The sequence below is a fragment of the Pezoporus occidentalis genome, unplaced genomic scaffold (assembly GCF_034315485.1).
Source record: "Pezoporus occidentalis ecotype Australia unplaced genomic scaffold, CSIRO_AGI_Poc_V1 ctg8, whole genome shotgun sequence".
Classification (NCBI taxonomy): domain Eukaryota; kingdom Metazoa; phylum Chordata; class Aves; order Psittaciformes; family Psittacidae; genus Pezoporus; species Pezoporus occidentalis.
In genome coordinates this window covers 4,436,780-4,451,988 of record NW_026916158.1, presented here as the reverse complement: position 1 = coordinate 4,451,988, position 15,209 = coordinate 4,436,780, and the positions used below count along the sequence as shown (strand labels likewise).

At 38.6% G+C, this 15,209-nt stretch overlaps 1 protein-coding gene across 3 annotated transcripts in view; it reads left to right on the top strand.

Moving 5' to 3' along the window:
* GPR149 (G protein-coupled receptor 149) overlaps positions 1-15,209 on the top strand; it is a 110,153-nt gene that overhangs the window by 33,564 nt on the left and 61,380 nt on the right. For all 3 annotated transcript variants that reach the window (XM_062603062.1, XM_062603063.1, XM_062603064.1), the window contains exon 2: positions 3,731-3,817. Coding sequence is in view for 2 of the 3 variants with exons in the window: in XM_062603063.1 (XP_062459047.1) it covers positions 3,802-3,817 (16 nt within the window). In the remaining variant the exon portion in view is untranslated. The remainder of the gene's footprint in view (positions 1-3,730; positions 3,818-15,209) is intronic.

Here is a 15,209-nt window from a genome sequence, read left to right as displayed (position 1 = left end):
AGTCACAAAGGGTTGATTCTTCATTAATTCACTGAAATTTCAGAATGTAATGTCAGATCTAAACAAGTGAAGCCAGAAATCCTAGGAGGGGTGGGAATGGAATGACAGGAAAAGGGATGGTGATTGTGGAAGCCCCTAAAGAAGCACTTGATCCAGAAAGGTTGTGATTAATTTGAGGCACTGCTATTGTGTCATGACTGACAGTCTGAACTGAAGAAAGTCCAGGAATGATTTATTCACAAAAGTGTGCATAAGATTAAGGAGAAACCTGTCTTCTCCTGTGAATTTGACCTCAGGTAACATCATGTCTCTCTTAAGATGTCAGCACTTCACCATCCTGCATGTCTCCTCCAGCATGGGGTGGCTGGCTGAGGTGTAGTCCCTTCAGCTGGTATGTACCTTCACTGGCAAGAGGTGCCAGGGGTGAAGTGCTCTGTCAGGGCAGCCCTCTGGCCAAACACCAGCAGCCTCTGCCTAGGAGTAATGAAGAGCTGTTAATTGTAAACAAAAGAAATTACTTGAGATGCCTCGAATAGTTAAGTGTGGGGGGGTTCAAATGCTTCCCATAAGGAGCTAGCTGAGCTAGCAGCTCTTCCCAGGAAGTTCAGTCTTCTCCCAGGATATGTAAACTGCCCCAGATTAAATCCATGGATCCTTGGGGTGAAGGCTTTGAAAAAAAAGAGTGCTGAGGAAAGAAGTTTTCTTGATTTTCCTTGTCTTCTGCATCTGCATATAATCAAGGGTTACTTGTACTGTGACGTTATGAAATGTGGGGGTAACTGAGCTGGCTTAGGTATTGGTGACAGCAAGATTGGACTGGAGATTGTGTGGCCTCTCTGCAAGTGTGTTCCCACTTTTCTGTAGTGAGGTTGTGATAGAAACTCTAAACCAGTCCTCTACACAACAGTACATTTTAAAATCAGAGCTGTGATCACAAAACTGTGAAGGTGAGCTGCGTTCCTCACTAATGTCCACCAGTCTTTGTGTTCGAAAGTAACACTTTTGAATGCTCCTTAATCAGAGAATGGCTGGCGCTGCCAAGCACAGCAGATTCAGCAGACAGCCAATGCAGTATGCTCCAGGGTCTTGGCTGTGACATGGCTGGTATGCCAGTTAGCCCACAGTTGTGACTAACCACCATCTGCATTCTTATGCAGCACAGATGTTGCTTGAATCTTTCATTTGAGGTCTTAAATTATTTAGTGTTGGATTCCTGTGAGGCCTCTCACTTGCATTATCATGTTTTTTAAGTGTTGCTTTATGTAGAGGAGGATGGTCTGCATTTCTGCTTTCTAGATAAACAGCAACCTACATGCAGACACTTAATTCTGACATTCCTTTCTTCTGATACTTTTCTTTGCTGACTTCCTATTCCTGTAGGCTGTGTTGATGGCACTCTTGAAGTACAGATAGTTTGGCAGAGAGGAACATATTGTCTTGTCACCAAAGTGCAGTAATCACACTTAACTGTTTTTCATAATTACTTGTTAACTGTTTTGCTTATATATCCTGAAGAGAGGACTTCTTTAAGAGTGATGTAAAAAATACAGGCATGTCTGAAAGAACTGATTAATGAGGAGAGCAAAGAAGGAAATCTTAGGGCATAGTAGAAGGTGAGTGTAAGACTACAGTGCTGTAACTCAGCTGGTATGAATGTAATTTCCCCACTTATGCACATTTGCTTAGTGAGGTGTTGCACTCTTACTGAAAATAACAAATGTTGTGGAAAGTTTTAATTTCATTATGTTTCTTTTAAAAGAATTTGGGACAGTGTGATTGCCCTATATTTTAAGGGAAGTTATGATACAATTATGGTACTGACTGTTGAATTTGATACATTGTCACGCAAGGTTCATATCAAGCCTAGTGACGTTTGAGTTGTAGCTGCCATGTGGACTACTACTACGGCTCTGACAGCTGTAACTGCAGAGAGGGATGATATGAATAGTTTGGCTACAAAACCCTTAATTTTGCTGCTCACTTGAATCTGTTCAGACAGTGTCAGTTCACCTTCTCTGCTTACCTTCCACAATTAGCTGTCACAGGAATTCTGGAGTGAATTTTACAGAGGGAGCAACATTCCCAGTGCCAGAATATTCTAGTCTTGTTCCAGAGTATTGCAAAAGGAATGTGGAAGAATTCCTGGAGAAAAGCTCTGTTGACCTTATGGCATTTACTTACAAAAAGTTTGAACTTGTCCATTTACAAGGTTTTAATGAAGATGTGTATTTTTGCAGCGTTTGTATCATAAATCAAGCATTTACTCACAAAATGTCATGATGCTTTTATTGGTAGCCATAAGCAGACATTGCTCATTCAGTTTTGCAAAGGTGTTTATTTGTATAGCATTCTGCAAAATCTTTGAGAAAAGGAAAAATGAAAAATTATTGCTTGATTTGGGGCTTAACATAAGACTAATCCATTCTAGCTTTCTTTAGAAAAAATCTTTGAGTAAATAGATGCAAATATTGAAAAGCTACTGTATGGTACAACAAAGATTTACAATTCTAATTCTGTGATTAAGTGTTTAATATTTAGAAAAAATTCTTTGCATATATTCTCACAATATATGTGAAGGAAGGAATCTTACTATTAAATAAGGAAACTGTAATGAACTGAGAAAATTCAGCTTTGCTGAAAGTTGATGGTAATGGTGTCACAGAATCATTAGGTTTGAAAGTGACCTCTGGAGATCATCTAGTCCAGTCCCCTGCCAAGGCAGGGACACCTAGAGCAGGTTGCACAAGGTACTACAAATCACAGAGCAGACTGTAGCTCCTATTTAAATGAAATATGTATCACCAGATTTCATATGGGTACAATTACAGGCAAAATATCCACCAGTCTATAATTCAAATAAACACAGCTAACAGAAACTTAACAAAATAACTACTATAGGTAAAATAAATTTTCCCCAAATAGGGACTAGATTATCCCAGAAATCAAAATTTTGGGACATTATTTAGAAACAATGCAGAAGTGAAAGTCATCAGGACTATTTCTGTGATCCAGTAACCCCATTAGGACTGACATATGAATGAGCTATTTGTGGTGAAAACTATTACTCAGTTCCCTTTCTTTAAGTGCTGTATTACTGCATCCATAATATTCTGTGTTTATGGGCCACTATACAGGAATATTAACCATAGAAGAAAACACACATTGTATACTGACATTCTTGTGAAATAATGATAGCAGACATGCAAATTCTATCATCAAGGACGTTAAATGAAATGGACAGTTCAGTGAATTTGAGTCTTGAAGTGTCTTGGAATCATCTTGAGAGATTTTGCTTTTTTCCTAAATTATTACGTTCTTTTGAAAAGGTCAGCTGAGGAGAATAGGCGTAGTATGAAAGAGTGAACGGAACCTTGGCAGGAACCAAGTCCATATCTCTGATAGCAAAAGAGATTGTCACAGCATGCTGAAAGGCACATTTCTGCCTGATTATCATGGTTTTTACTGAAACTAAAATAATTATTCTGGTAATATTTCTAATAATAATTCTAAGGAATGGGCCAGATTCCTGTTTCCAGGCTATTTTTATACCTCTCCAAATGGAGCTCTAAGTGGGTGCAAATTACCTCTGTAACTTAACAGATGTAAGTGTATGCATGCCATTATTAGAAAAATAATTTAAAAGAAGGGTTGATGGAGAAGCACTTGCACTACTAGCAGAGCTCACTGAAAAATTAATTGTTCTCAAATTTTTACTTTTTTCCCTTTCTAGAAAACAGTGGAGAGAATTTGATGCTAATGAAAGGCTGATTTCACAGCACTGGAGCCTAGAATTCTGTTAACATGGTGAACAGCTTTGGTGAGTATTTCTCTCACAGTTCAGTCCACATGCCTCTGAATTCTGAGTGTGTGTGGAATCTCTGTTCACAGCCCTGAAGTCCTTATTTAGCTTCTATTCCTCAAACAGTTTAAGATCAAAATCAGCAGAAATTCTTTTGTGTAATATTTGAGTGAAAAATTCAGTAGTTCCTACTTCCATACACAAGATTTCTGAGCATCCACTGCAGCTGCCAGTGAGGGTCATGCACGTAACATTGGCAGTTAGCATTGTCAACATTGGCTAGCTTGAAATTGCCAGCTCTTTTTTATTTGGGTTGTGAAACAGCTGTTAAGGGGCAATGTTTTCTGGCAAGTTGTGATGAGCTGGAATTGAAAGGAAAGTCAGGTCATCCTGTTTTCAAATCTGCATACGTTCTCCTACACTCCAACACCCACGTATGTACACATTCTTGAAGAAACCTCTGTTTGAAGTAGAATTAGTTTGCAGCAGCATGGAATATTTAATCAAAGTCAGTACTCACTCAGGCCACACATAAATGGGTCAAATTGCAGCTTGAGGTGCCTTCTCCTAACTGCGACCCTTGTGCAGAGGCATTCCCGCTATGGATAGTTGCTGCTGGAGCTGTCTGCACTAGTTCTTTGGCTCTCATTTCTGCAAAGCTGCCAGGTGCAGAAAGAAGTACATGGTGTAACTCTGACCTTGTCTATGTAACAGTGAGCCAGAGGGTTTCCTTTTAAGTCACTGTCTGCACAGAAAGGGAATCAGAAGGGCATGTAAAAGTTTTAAGTTTGCATATATTGGTAGGTGGGGTAGAGACCTTGGTGTACTTATAGCTGGAATCCCACCAAAAAAAAAAAAGCTGTGAGATATGATCTCTTTGCAGTGTAGTCTAGGGCACTGCTAAGGTCATCTGGGCTCATGCCTTTCTCTGTGTGAAGCTGATCAGAATATGAGAAAACAGAAAATAACACACAGTTGTCATCAGCAATTTTTCTGTCCTTGTAAACTGAGGACTGAAAATGCATCAGTGTTGACTAGCGCTGACTGCTCTTAACTCCCTGTTGGAAAATAACCTTGTGTAGCCAAAATGTTCATGGGTGGGTGAAGATAAAAGAGTTTCCTTAACAATTCTTTATTGTCTTCCCTGTCATCTGTCCAGAAATGCACATCCAGCTGTCTCAAGTGGAACTACTCCCCCTTGGAAATTTGGGGTTGTAATGGCAGTGAGGCATTACTAAAGAATAGCTACGATACTTTAGAAGTATTGAATCCAGTCCTTGCTTACAAGCTTACAGTTTCTGTTTGCACTCTGCTGCACTGACCTCATCGTCATTCTGGAAGCATTTTCCTGACCTGTTGATGAGGATTACAAAGCTTTGTCTTCCTTACAAACAGAAATGAATTAATGTCTGTAAATTTTGAAATCCAGTGATGGGAAAGACACAGAAACATAGATCTTCATTAATGTTGCTGCAACTGGAAGCTGCATATTTAAACTTGTAACACACTAATGGGTATCTGTGAAAGGTGACTAGAACCCAAGGACGTTTTCTCAGATGAGCTGGTGTTACATACAGTCTTGAAAGACGGAGTTCTAGAAATCCAGAGATTCTTTGTAGTGTGCTGCCAGGGCTATTAATTTCAAATAAGACTTTCCAGAGCTATCAAACATGAGATTAAAAGTCTTGTAATTGAGAGTATTCCTGTGATTCCAGCTGATTTAAATGTACATGGATACAATGTAGACCTTGGTGTTGCTAGTACAGATATTTGCAATGAATGGGCAGACTGCCTGGGGACTCAGGTGATTTTGCAGTTCACGCTGAATTTGAAGATGCTGTGATTGCAGGGCTCATAGTACTGTTTCAAAGTCAGGGGATGCTGCAGTCACCACAGTTTTCTACTTTGGATACTGGAAGATGAGAAGACTTACTTGAATGAGTCAAGTCGCGTGAACTTCCATTCAAAATGTTAGTGTTTAATTTTAGACTTCTTTTGAACTCCGGAAGTGAACTCAGGGATTCTACTTCTGCATTTAAGTCTCCGGTGAACCAAGTCCTGAGGTTTTGATTCAGTCATTATTCATGTGTGATTCAGTCAGGCTCCCACAGAAATCAGTGAGAATCTCATAAAAATTACTCAGGATACAGTGTGTGTGTGCGCCACAGTTAAAGATGTGTTCTGTTTAAACCAAACTATGCAAGTCCAAGTAACTCCTGAGCCACTATGAAACAGTATGAAGGTATTTCAGGGAATGCTGACCACTCAGCTTACATTACTGTTATTCACATATTAGGGCTTTAAACTCATGTGGAAGACAGGTAGAATCCTGCTTTGGAGAGGTAATAAGGAGAATTAAATCTTACTGTCTGGTACAGAAAATCTCTGTGGAAGAGAGGAATTATAATTATATCACTAGTCATTAGGATCTCCTGGAAGTACCTTTATGGGCTGTGGAAATTAATGAAAGGAAATGAACCTCTCCAGCTTAAGCATCAAAGAGCCCCCAGCGGCAATGGCAGACATCTTGCCATCCGCTAGCAGAGATACATAAGTCAGCAGCCATCTCTGCTTCCTAGCTCATTGCTCAGCAATGGTAGGATTTCATCCTGGAGCACCCGCTAGAGAGGTAATAAGCACTTTGGAAGTAGAGGCTTAGCTGAAGCCCTGTAGGGACATTATGATCTGTGAACACAGATCATGACATAAGGTGTCTGTTATAACTCATGACCTTTGGGGATGGGACATTACTTTTGTCCCTTCACCAGTTACAGCCACTTCTTGCCTCCTCTCTTGCCATCCGTTAACTGTCAGTTTTTCATCTGTTTCCCAAGATGGTCTCTCCAGCGGTGTCACTTCTGTGTTCATCTTTCTCCAACATGCTTGGTTCTTCTTACTCCATTTCCCTTCCATTTACATTTTGCGTTTACATGCCATTATACATCTCTTTTATAAATACTGAGGTGAATACATGTTAAACAGCATGTAACCCTGTTTGCTCCTTCTCTACATTTGTTTTATCTGCTTTCACCTTTGGAAGGTTGTGGACAATCTGAAGGATGTGTTTGTGCAGTCCAGGAGTAACTGTGACTATTGGAGAGAATGAGAGGTTTCTTAGACCTCTGACATGCTAAGGGCAGTTTTCTTCTTTTTTGAGGCAGTTGGCAGCAATGATCTGTGTGTGGATGAAATGCTGGAAAATATATAAGGGCTTTTAACTAGTGGTGCAGTTAAAAGTCAATTTGTACCAGACTTGCTTTATGTTTAAAGTTCACAATAACATGATTCAGTTTAGCAGCTTTAAAAATAGCTTATACTTCTGTTTTCTGCTGTATTCAGCAGAGGTGAGTATATGTATACCTGAGGAGCCCCCAAGTGCACACTGAGAAAAGAGCAGAGATACAGTTACTGTGCATTGTGAGGTGAATCAGCCACTCTTCTGGAACATGTCCACCTTATGTCTGAATCAATTTCCACACAGGAATTCACCAGAGATTTCTTTTTGCAAGACTGCCCCTCTAGGCAAAATTCACTACAGTGATACGACTGTACTGATCCTAAGATAATCTGCAACATCTCTACTACATTCTCTCCTGTTCTGACAAGAATGGGAAAGGGCTTTGTATGTTATTTCTTACTTTAAGTGTCACTTTCCTACTTTTTATCATGTTCACAGTGCAGTGTTAAGGTGCAATGGATCATGACCTTAAAGAGAAGGAATAAAATAAGCTGGCTCCCACCTGAAATGATAGGCATGCAGCATTCTCTTCTGCATGTTCTGCCTGTGATATTTCTTTCTTCTTTTAGGATTTATACTTACTAGCACTGAGTCCTCCTGTGGCTGTTTTCAGCTCCATCTGCTCCCATCTGTACATAGTAGTACTATCCTGTGCAATGCTACTTCTCCTGTAAAAGCAAATTTTACTGTAATTAAATTCCCAGGTGAGAAATACACAAGAGAGAAGAATGTGAAGCAGACAAGCAGGGAAGTGTTCCAAAATACTTCTGAAAGCTCTTAGACTCTTAGATTGCTTTTTTTTTTTTTGTAAAGCAGACGCTGACTAAAGACTGACAAATACTTCAGAAGAATTGCTCCACAGACCACCTGGAAGTGTCCATGAACCACTGATGGTCTACAAAGAATTTAGATATCTTTACTGAGTGTTTATTGATTACTGCAGATGAGGAAGAATTATTAAGTTAGAATCTGGATAAATTTTATTTCTGGTAGAACACACAAAAGAAGTTCTAGGAGATGTTTTTCATATATATATATATATTAGCCTCTACCAGTTAAAATGTTTCATATATTTAGCATTTAAATTAGACATGATTTAATAACATGGCTTAGAATATCATTTGAGATAAAAGATGCAGAGTCTTTGAATCTTTTATCATCCTTTTTAAATCTCTTCAAATCCTTGTCAGTGCTTTAATAACTGTTATGGCTAGGTTCAAGCACATGCACAAATTTCCAAGGTTTTATTAGAAACAATTGCTCGTTTCCATAACGAAGTATAGAAAAACTAACAGGGTGGCCTGTAAGTGAATGAGAGACCATAAGATTCCTTGTTAAAAAGAAATAAACACACTGAATTGTTAAGAAAGCCTGTGTAAGCTCATAAAGTTGAGATTAGACAAGAAAAATACTGACTGAATCACAGTGGCAAGTACTTCATGTCTCCAGTGGTCAGAGGATATTTTAAAAAGAAGAGTGTTTTTTTCTCATTATTAAGGACATTGTCTCTGTCTTGCTGCTTCTTCATGGAAGAGGCAGGAAAAGCCCTGCTCTATTCAGCCTGGTGTTGAGAGGCAAGATACTTAATCTGTCTTTAACTTTCATGTTGCAGCTGTGTCTTTTAACTGCAATTTGCAGCTGATGTTTTAGTTAGGAAGAATATTAATATGACAGTATGTCCTCTTGGTGAGGAAAAGGTGACATGAGGCAAACAGCTGTTAAAAATATTTTGCTAGCGATCATGTCAGTAGATTTAACCTGTCAGACAAGACTATTTCTGAAGGAAAACTTAAGGGCATCCAAGCCAAATACCTTCTACTTTTGGCACTATTTCCTCGCTGTTTTGATTTTATGCTTAACAGTCATGATCACCAACCTAAAAAAATTAAGCTTTTAAGAGCAAAAATTTTGACACCACATCCAGTCTGGATCCAAACATTTTACGTGTCCTATGTGTTAATCCCACCACACAGAGTTTTCTTCATAGTTCCATGACAGCAGGTGAGAGTGGGAACATCCAGAGTGTTGTCTTTATTCCTCCTTGGGACTTGGAGGAGCACAGAGGCTGCAAGAGGAAGCTCTGTGAGATACCCTAGAGCCATAAGGCAAGGAACTATGCAAATCCAGCTTTAAAAGCTGTCATTCTCCCCTTCTTCTTCCCATTCTCACAACAGGTTTAGCTCAGGGTTAAGGTTTATGCCGGTAGCATGTGAAGCTTCTCTGAAAAGATGAGGGAAAAACATATTAGTGAATAGTAGGTATTGTGCCAAAAGGTGGAATAGACTCTATCAGACAAAGATCAGTGTGATTTCATCAGACAAAGATCAATGTGTTGCTGCAAAAAGGCCCAGAAAATTACCTATCGCATCTGCTTATCCAGAAGAATCAAAGCGCACCACAATAAACAAACATAAAGTAGGCAGAACATGCTGGTCTTAGACAAATTTCTTGTACTATCCAGGCTTATTTCAGTTCTTGCTTATGCTTATATTTTGCCACAAAATATCCTCTGTTCTGTGTTCCCAGGAGGAGGGAGTTCATCTTGAAGTTCTGACTTTAGCAACTGAAAGACATGAGGGGTCTCAGAGACATCTCTGGGACACCTCCATTTGAGACATTTGACACTTCCCCTGGGCATTATTTATCTCCTGCTGAGCACCAAAAACATGAGAAGCTGTTTCCCTTGTCAGAGCCTTTGGGGAGAGGGAGGGAAGAGAGGTCCTTATTGACATTGTTCTCTTGAAACAAAAGGGAGTGCATTTAAAACAAATACTTTTTTATATTGCTAAACTCCCCCAACTGCCTTCAGAACTTGCACAATACAGGCATCTCTTGATTTGGCAGAGATGATTTTTTAAGAATTGACTTCACAAATTGGTTTTGTTTTGCTCTTGCTAAGGAATGAGCAGTATGAATGCCACAGTGAAACAAAAGAAACCATGACTTCAGCCAGATTGTCTTCTAACAGCCCTGCAAACCCACTCAAGCCAATGCAATAGAGCAGCAGAACTGAGAAAAAGAATGCTTTAACTCCACAGATCCCTGAAGTATATGTATGTATATATGTATAGGTATATCTGTTGTCAGGATTACAGGGACAGAAGGTGGTTCACTGATCAAAGTATAGAGGGGCAGCATTCAAAAAAGGAGGGGGGTGGTCCCTAATCTTCCCATTCCACGTTTAGTGATCTTCCCTGGTATGCAACTTTATATAATGAGTCTCTGAGGAATTAGATCTGTTGCTCATGCAATAGTAACCTCGTAGAAGCTTGATTTTTGTTGCTTTGAAAATTCAAGTTCAGGAGTGAGAGTGAAGTTCAGTGTTTGTCGTATCTCATCAATGTATCAGTGAAGATAATGCACTGTGGAGTAAACCCTGTATGGTGATGACAGACTGCCTCTGACCTCAGAAAACCCACATCAGAACAGCTGGCACCAGGTCTTAGAATACAGGTTGAGAAATAAGTATGGAAGTTTGTTCTTTTGCCACTCAGTTATGTGTTTGGAGGTCAAAGGAGCATCATACTGGGCAAAGGAACTAGTCCCTGTGAAAGCATCTTTAATAACAAAATAAATGAATTTTTATAACTTTAGCAGTCTTGCTGACCTTAACTGATGTACTTGGCTTGCTTCTTGTCCTTTTTCATTGTTAGAAATGACCAGTATATTTCTTTAGTGTCTGTAGGGTGGTTTACCTTTCACTGCTTTGATTTCTTGCTGCAATGGAGATGGAGATGGATCTGAGTTTAAGCATGGTTTCTGTGTACGAGAGGGAGGGGCAAAACTGAGCTACAGAAAATACAGTAATTAGGAAGATGTAGCCTCATATGTTTAGAAATATTTAGAAATGGACTGATTTATTTACATTTTGTCATTACGTGCTGTCCCTTGTGGTACCTGGGCACAGCACACATGAGAATAATCTGTAACTTTAAAGGGAAGACAGCCATGGTACCTTGATTGTTGCTAAACTAAACTACACAGGAAAGACATGAGGAGCAAAAAAAAGCCAAACCCCAAACCAACACAGTTTTTACCTTCCTAAAGCCCCTTTTCAGTCAGCGAACATAAACTTTATCCTTTGGCCTGTGAGTTAGCTGGGCTTTGTGAACCACAGTGTGACTTTCGATTAGTGAAAAGATCATCATCCCTTGTTTTCTATCAAGAGTTTTCGTATGGGTGTTAGTGTATTAATATGGGAAAATAGCTCCCTCTAGTGATAAGAAACATTAATAATTTCCATCTGTGCAACGCAGATGCAGTTGAATAACAGAAAGTTTGGAATCTGTGACATTGATTCCATGGATGTACCTATAGCTCATTCAAAGAAACATTGACTTACATGGATTACTTTCATGAGCTTGCTTACATGACTTACTGATCTGGAATCTAGGAGTTCACTCATTGTTAATTAGCACAGTAGTGTAGTGCTTATGGATTTTTTAAAATAACTTAAATGGAATTTTAAATTTTATTAACATTAGGACAGGATTTTTTAATGCTTTTTGTACTTTGTTTTCTTATATTTACATGAACTCAGTTCCCTAGTTTTACTCCCTCATACTGCAGAAGTAACCAGTAAATTTTTGCTTGTTTGCTCACTCAGTGTGTTGCTGTGGTTGAAATTGCCTGTAATTTTCATTCCTTCTTTTCCATGGAGCAGAGAGCCTAATCTGTACTCTTGGAAGAGAACCACAGAAGCTTTGAAGAGGTCATGCTGAAAAGTACTGGGCATTCTGTGTGGTTACAGCAAAGCAGCTAGGGGCACATAAAGAATCTGGATGTGATTAATAGTAACAATAATGGACAGAGTCAGGATCTTTTTTTCCATGGTCATCTTCCCTTTATGCAGAAAATCCTAGTTATTCTTAAAATGCCCCGTAATGCTGACTTTTAGGGGCCTTTGTTTAAAGCTCGCTGAGGGGTCAAAAATAATTTGCACAGCAAGTTTCACCCTTGGACATTGTAAGCTCAAATCAGTGTCACTTGTAAGGAATGTGTAAGTTTACACATGAGACTTTTTGGTTTTATTGTTGCTATTTATTTTTTTTTAATTTCTTTTTCATATGCATAGATACAGATGTTGGTATGGTATTATGAGCAATACTTGTATGCTCATTCTCTATGATAATGGTACTTTTTGTCTTGTTTTTATTACTAACATAACAAGAATTATCACTGCTGGTGGTACATGAGGAAAAATATTGTGCTTGTCAGGCCCCTTCTGTGTGTCATGTCATGGATACTGGTTGTGTTATATCTGAAAAAATGGCTGTCTGCAACCCACAGGAGCGGATCTGTACTTAACTTCATTTCTTCCAATTCAAAGTAGTTTTTCATACTGCGTATATTTATTAGCAGTTCTTTAAAGCACCGTTAGTCTTTGTTGTGATTGCTGCTCTACATTTGTGGCGTGCCAATTGATTATTCACTGTTAAAGAGCAGGAAAATCTACAGGAAAAAAACACGATCAAACACCCGCTCTGGAAAATGCACAGAGGGAATACTTAAATTGAGCAGACACTGAGAAAGAAGGCATTTTACATTATACTGTGTCAAAATGTCATTTTTATGTCATTATATAAAGACAAACATAAGGAACACATGGTAAAATCACTTAAACCACTTCACATCAGCTATACTAACACTAATTCCAGAGGAAGCATTTTAGTAATCCTGTTGAACTTATTAGGACAAAAATTAACAGTGATTGTAGTTTTGTCTGAAAATAAGTGTACCTGACTCATTATGGTAATATAATATGTTATGTGGTAAGAAGAAAAATCTAGTTCCTGTGTTGAGCTAAGGAATATATTACTTAGTTACTGAACTAAGCTGGAGAGAGGGCATGTTTACTGCTTTACTGACACCACTTGCTATTTCTCAAGCCAACTTCTATGAATCCATCATGTGTGCTACCTTTTACACTGCTGCTGAGACAGGGGTTCTGTGTTTTCCCATCAACAACTTACATAGTGCAATGTGAAAGTCACTTTTATCCACATCCCTTTATTTGTGTGGAAATATCAATGTGTTTAGGCCAACCAGTTGATCTGAGCAGCTTCTTTAGCTCTGTTGCTACTTGTCTGTTTTCAAAGTTGTTCCTCTTCTCCAGGCCTTTGAAGTAAAGCTTCTTCATTGAATATACATCCAGGTTTTGTATCATCATTCACATGATATCACAGGCAGTTGTTCCATTTGTCTTGGCTGTATCACATGAAAGGTTTTTTTACCTGGGGAGATGATAATGCGTACAGGGTGTCAGATGACCATGACTGACTGGAAGTCTGCAATTGGAAAATTAGCATGTTTCTTTATTAGGAACGTTTTGTTAACATGACTATTAGCAGTGTTTGTTTTCCAGGGTAGTTTACCAGCTTCAGACCCTGGTTGTGACTGGAGGATTTAATTTAAAAAAAAGATGTCTCCAGCAGAGAAATGAACCAAACCTCATTCTTACCTTACTTACTGAGCCACATCTGTTCAGCCCAATTTTACTATTTAATCATGAAAATGAATGTGAGCTCCATTGTATCCAGTAGTGGTCTAACACCTTAGTTGGGGTTACTGTCACTCCTGCAAAGAGCTGACTTACAGCAGAACTTGGCTTTTTTAGCACAGGACGTGAGCAAGATCTGTTTTGTTTTGTGAGTCATACCTATTTATTTTTCTATGTACATGCCATTATCTAACATACTTCTGGTGCCAGGCTTTCTGCTGAAAGCAGCTAAGTCAGCTCAAGACATTTAGAGTAGAAAAGTTATATCAGCAGTATAAATTCACAGATTTATAAGATTAAGAGATACGAGAAGAAGTTGGAAAACGAGCCCATATTCTGTGCCAGTAGTCCTGGCAATGCACAAAGAAAAGGACAAATGTGGCAATAACCTGATGCTCACCAGCTACCAAACTAGGACAGAAATTGAAACAAATTGGAAAATGGCCTGTTCATCTTCTCACACCTCAACCACTATTCTGAATGTGCAACATTTACCTGTATACCTTCTCCCTGTGCTGGAAAAAAGAGAGCAAAAACTTACACCAAAATTTATAGACCACCTTAATAGCAAATTTAGAGTAGTTTAGGGTTACATTTCGTAAAGGGTAGTCATTCAGTATTCCAATTACAAGTTACCAAATGCTTCCCTCCATCCTTAGTTTTTGCCCTTTTTTGGTTTGTTTGGGTTTTTTTTTGTTTTGTTTTGTTTTGTTTTGTTTTAATTTCCTAACAAAACTTAGTTAATTTAAGGAGTCAGGTTTTCCCTGTTTTGAGAAATCTCATTGCCTTTTCCAGATTCTGTTACAATTAGTTCAAGACTATCCCAAACTGCTTCCTGAGAAGAAACCTTTCTTTGGCTTCAGGCACTTTGGCTCCACTTCCCTGAAATGTTTTTAACAGCATTGTATCTCTTGACAGGATATAGGTTTCTAATTAATTAATTTATACATTAGTATTGCAAGATAGCAAGTCTAAAAAGCCAGTTTCTGGCATTCTTGCATGTACTGAGGAGCTTTTTACAAAGACTGGGTTCCTTGATTTCAGTGGCTAAACTTTGGCGACAGAAGTTGTTTTGATGTTCTCACTCTGCTTTTAGGGACATTATCCTATGTTTGAGTAGATAAAAATAGAACAAAGCTACTCAGTATTGTCAAGAAAAACTAAACTCGATATATCATGACTCAACAAAGCAGAAGTAAAATATGCGTATATCTCACTAACCCTCACATGATCTCCAGCTTTTTGGCAGAGAGTTAGCTGTATGCAATGAAGATTAATGTTTCTTTAATTGCTGTGGTCTAACTTTCACTTAGAAATATACTGGGCTTTCTTCTCAGCATGTGACATCAACCTTGCTGTCTGCAGTCATGGAAATTTTGTGTAAGTGAAAATAAGAAGAGAGCTGTGAACCAGTCATCCCTGAACCAGTCATAAAAAGCAACAAATAAGGTGCATATGAGTAGAATAAGAGTTAAAATTCTTAAATGTTGTCAAAAGAGACCCTGTAAAGCTTTGATTTTCTTACTTTTGTCATACCATAACCTCCTCTCACATGCTGCAAATTCTTCTATGTTGTCTGAACAATCACATTTGAAATCCCAACAAAATACAGCTGTTGAAACAGATTTGAGACTGAGTAATGAAAATTTACTCATCTTGTCCGATTATAGAAC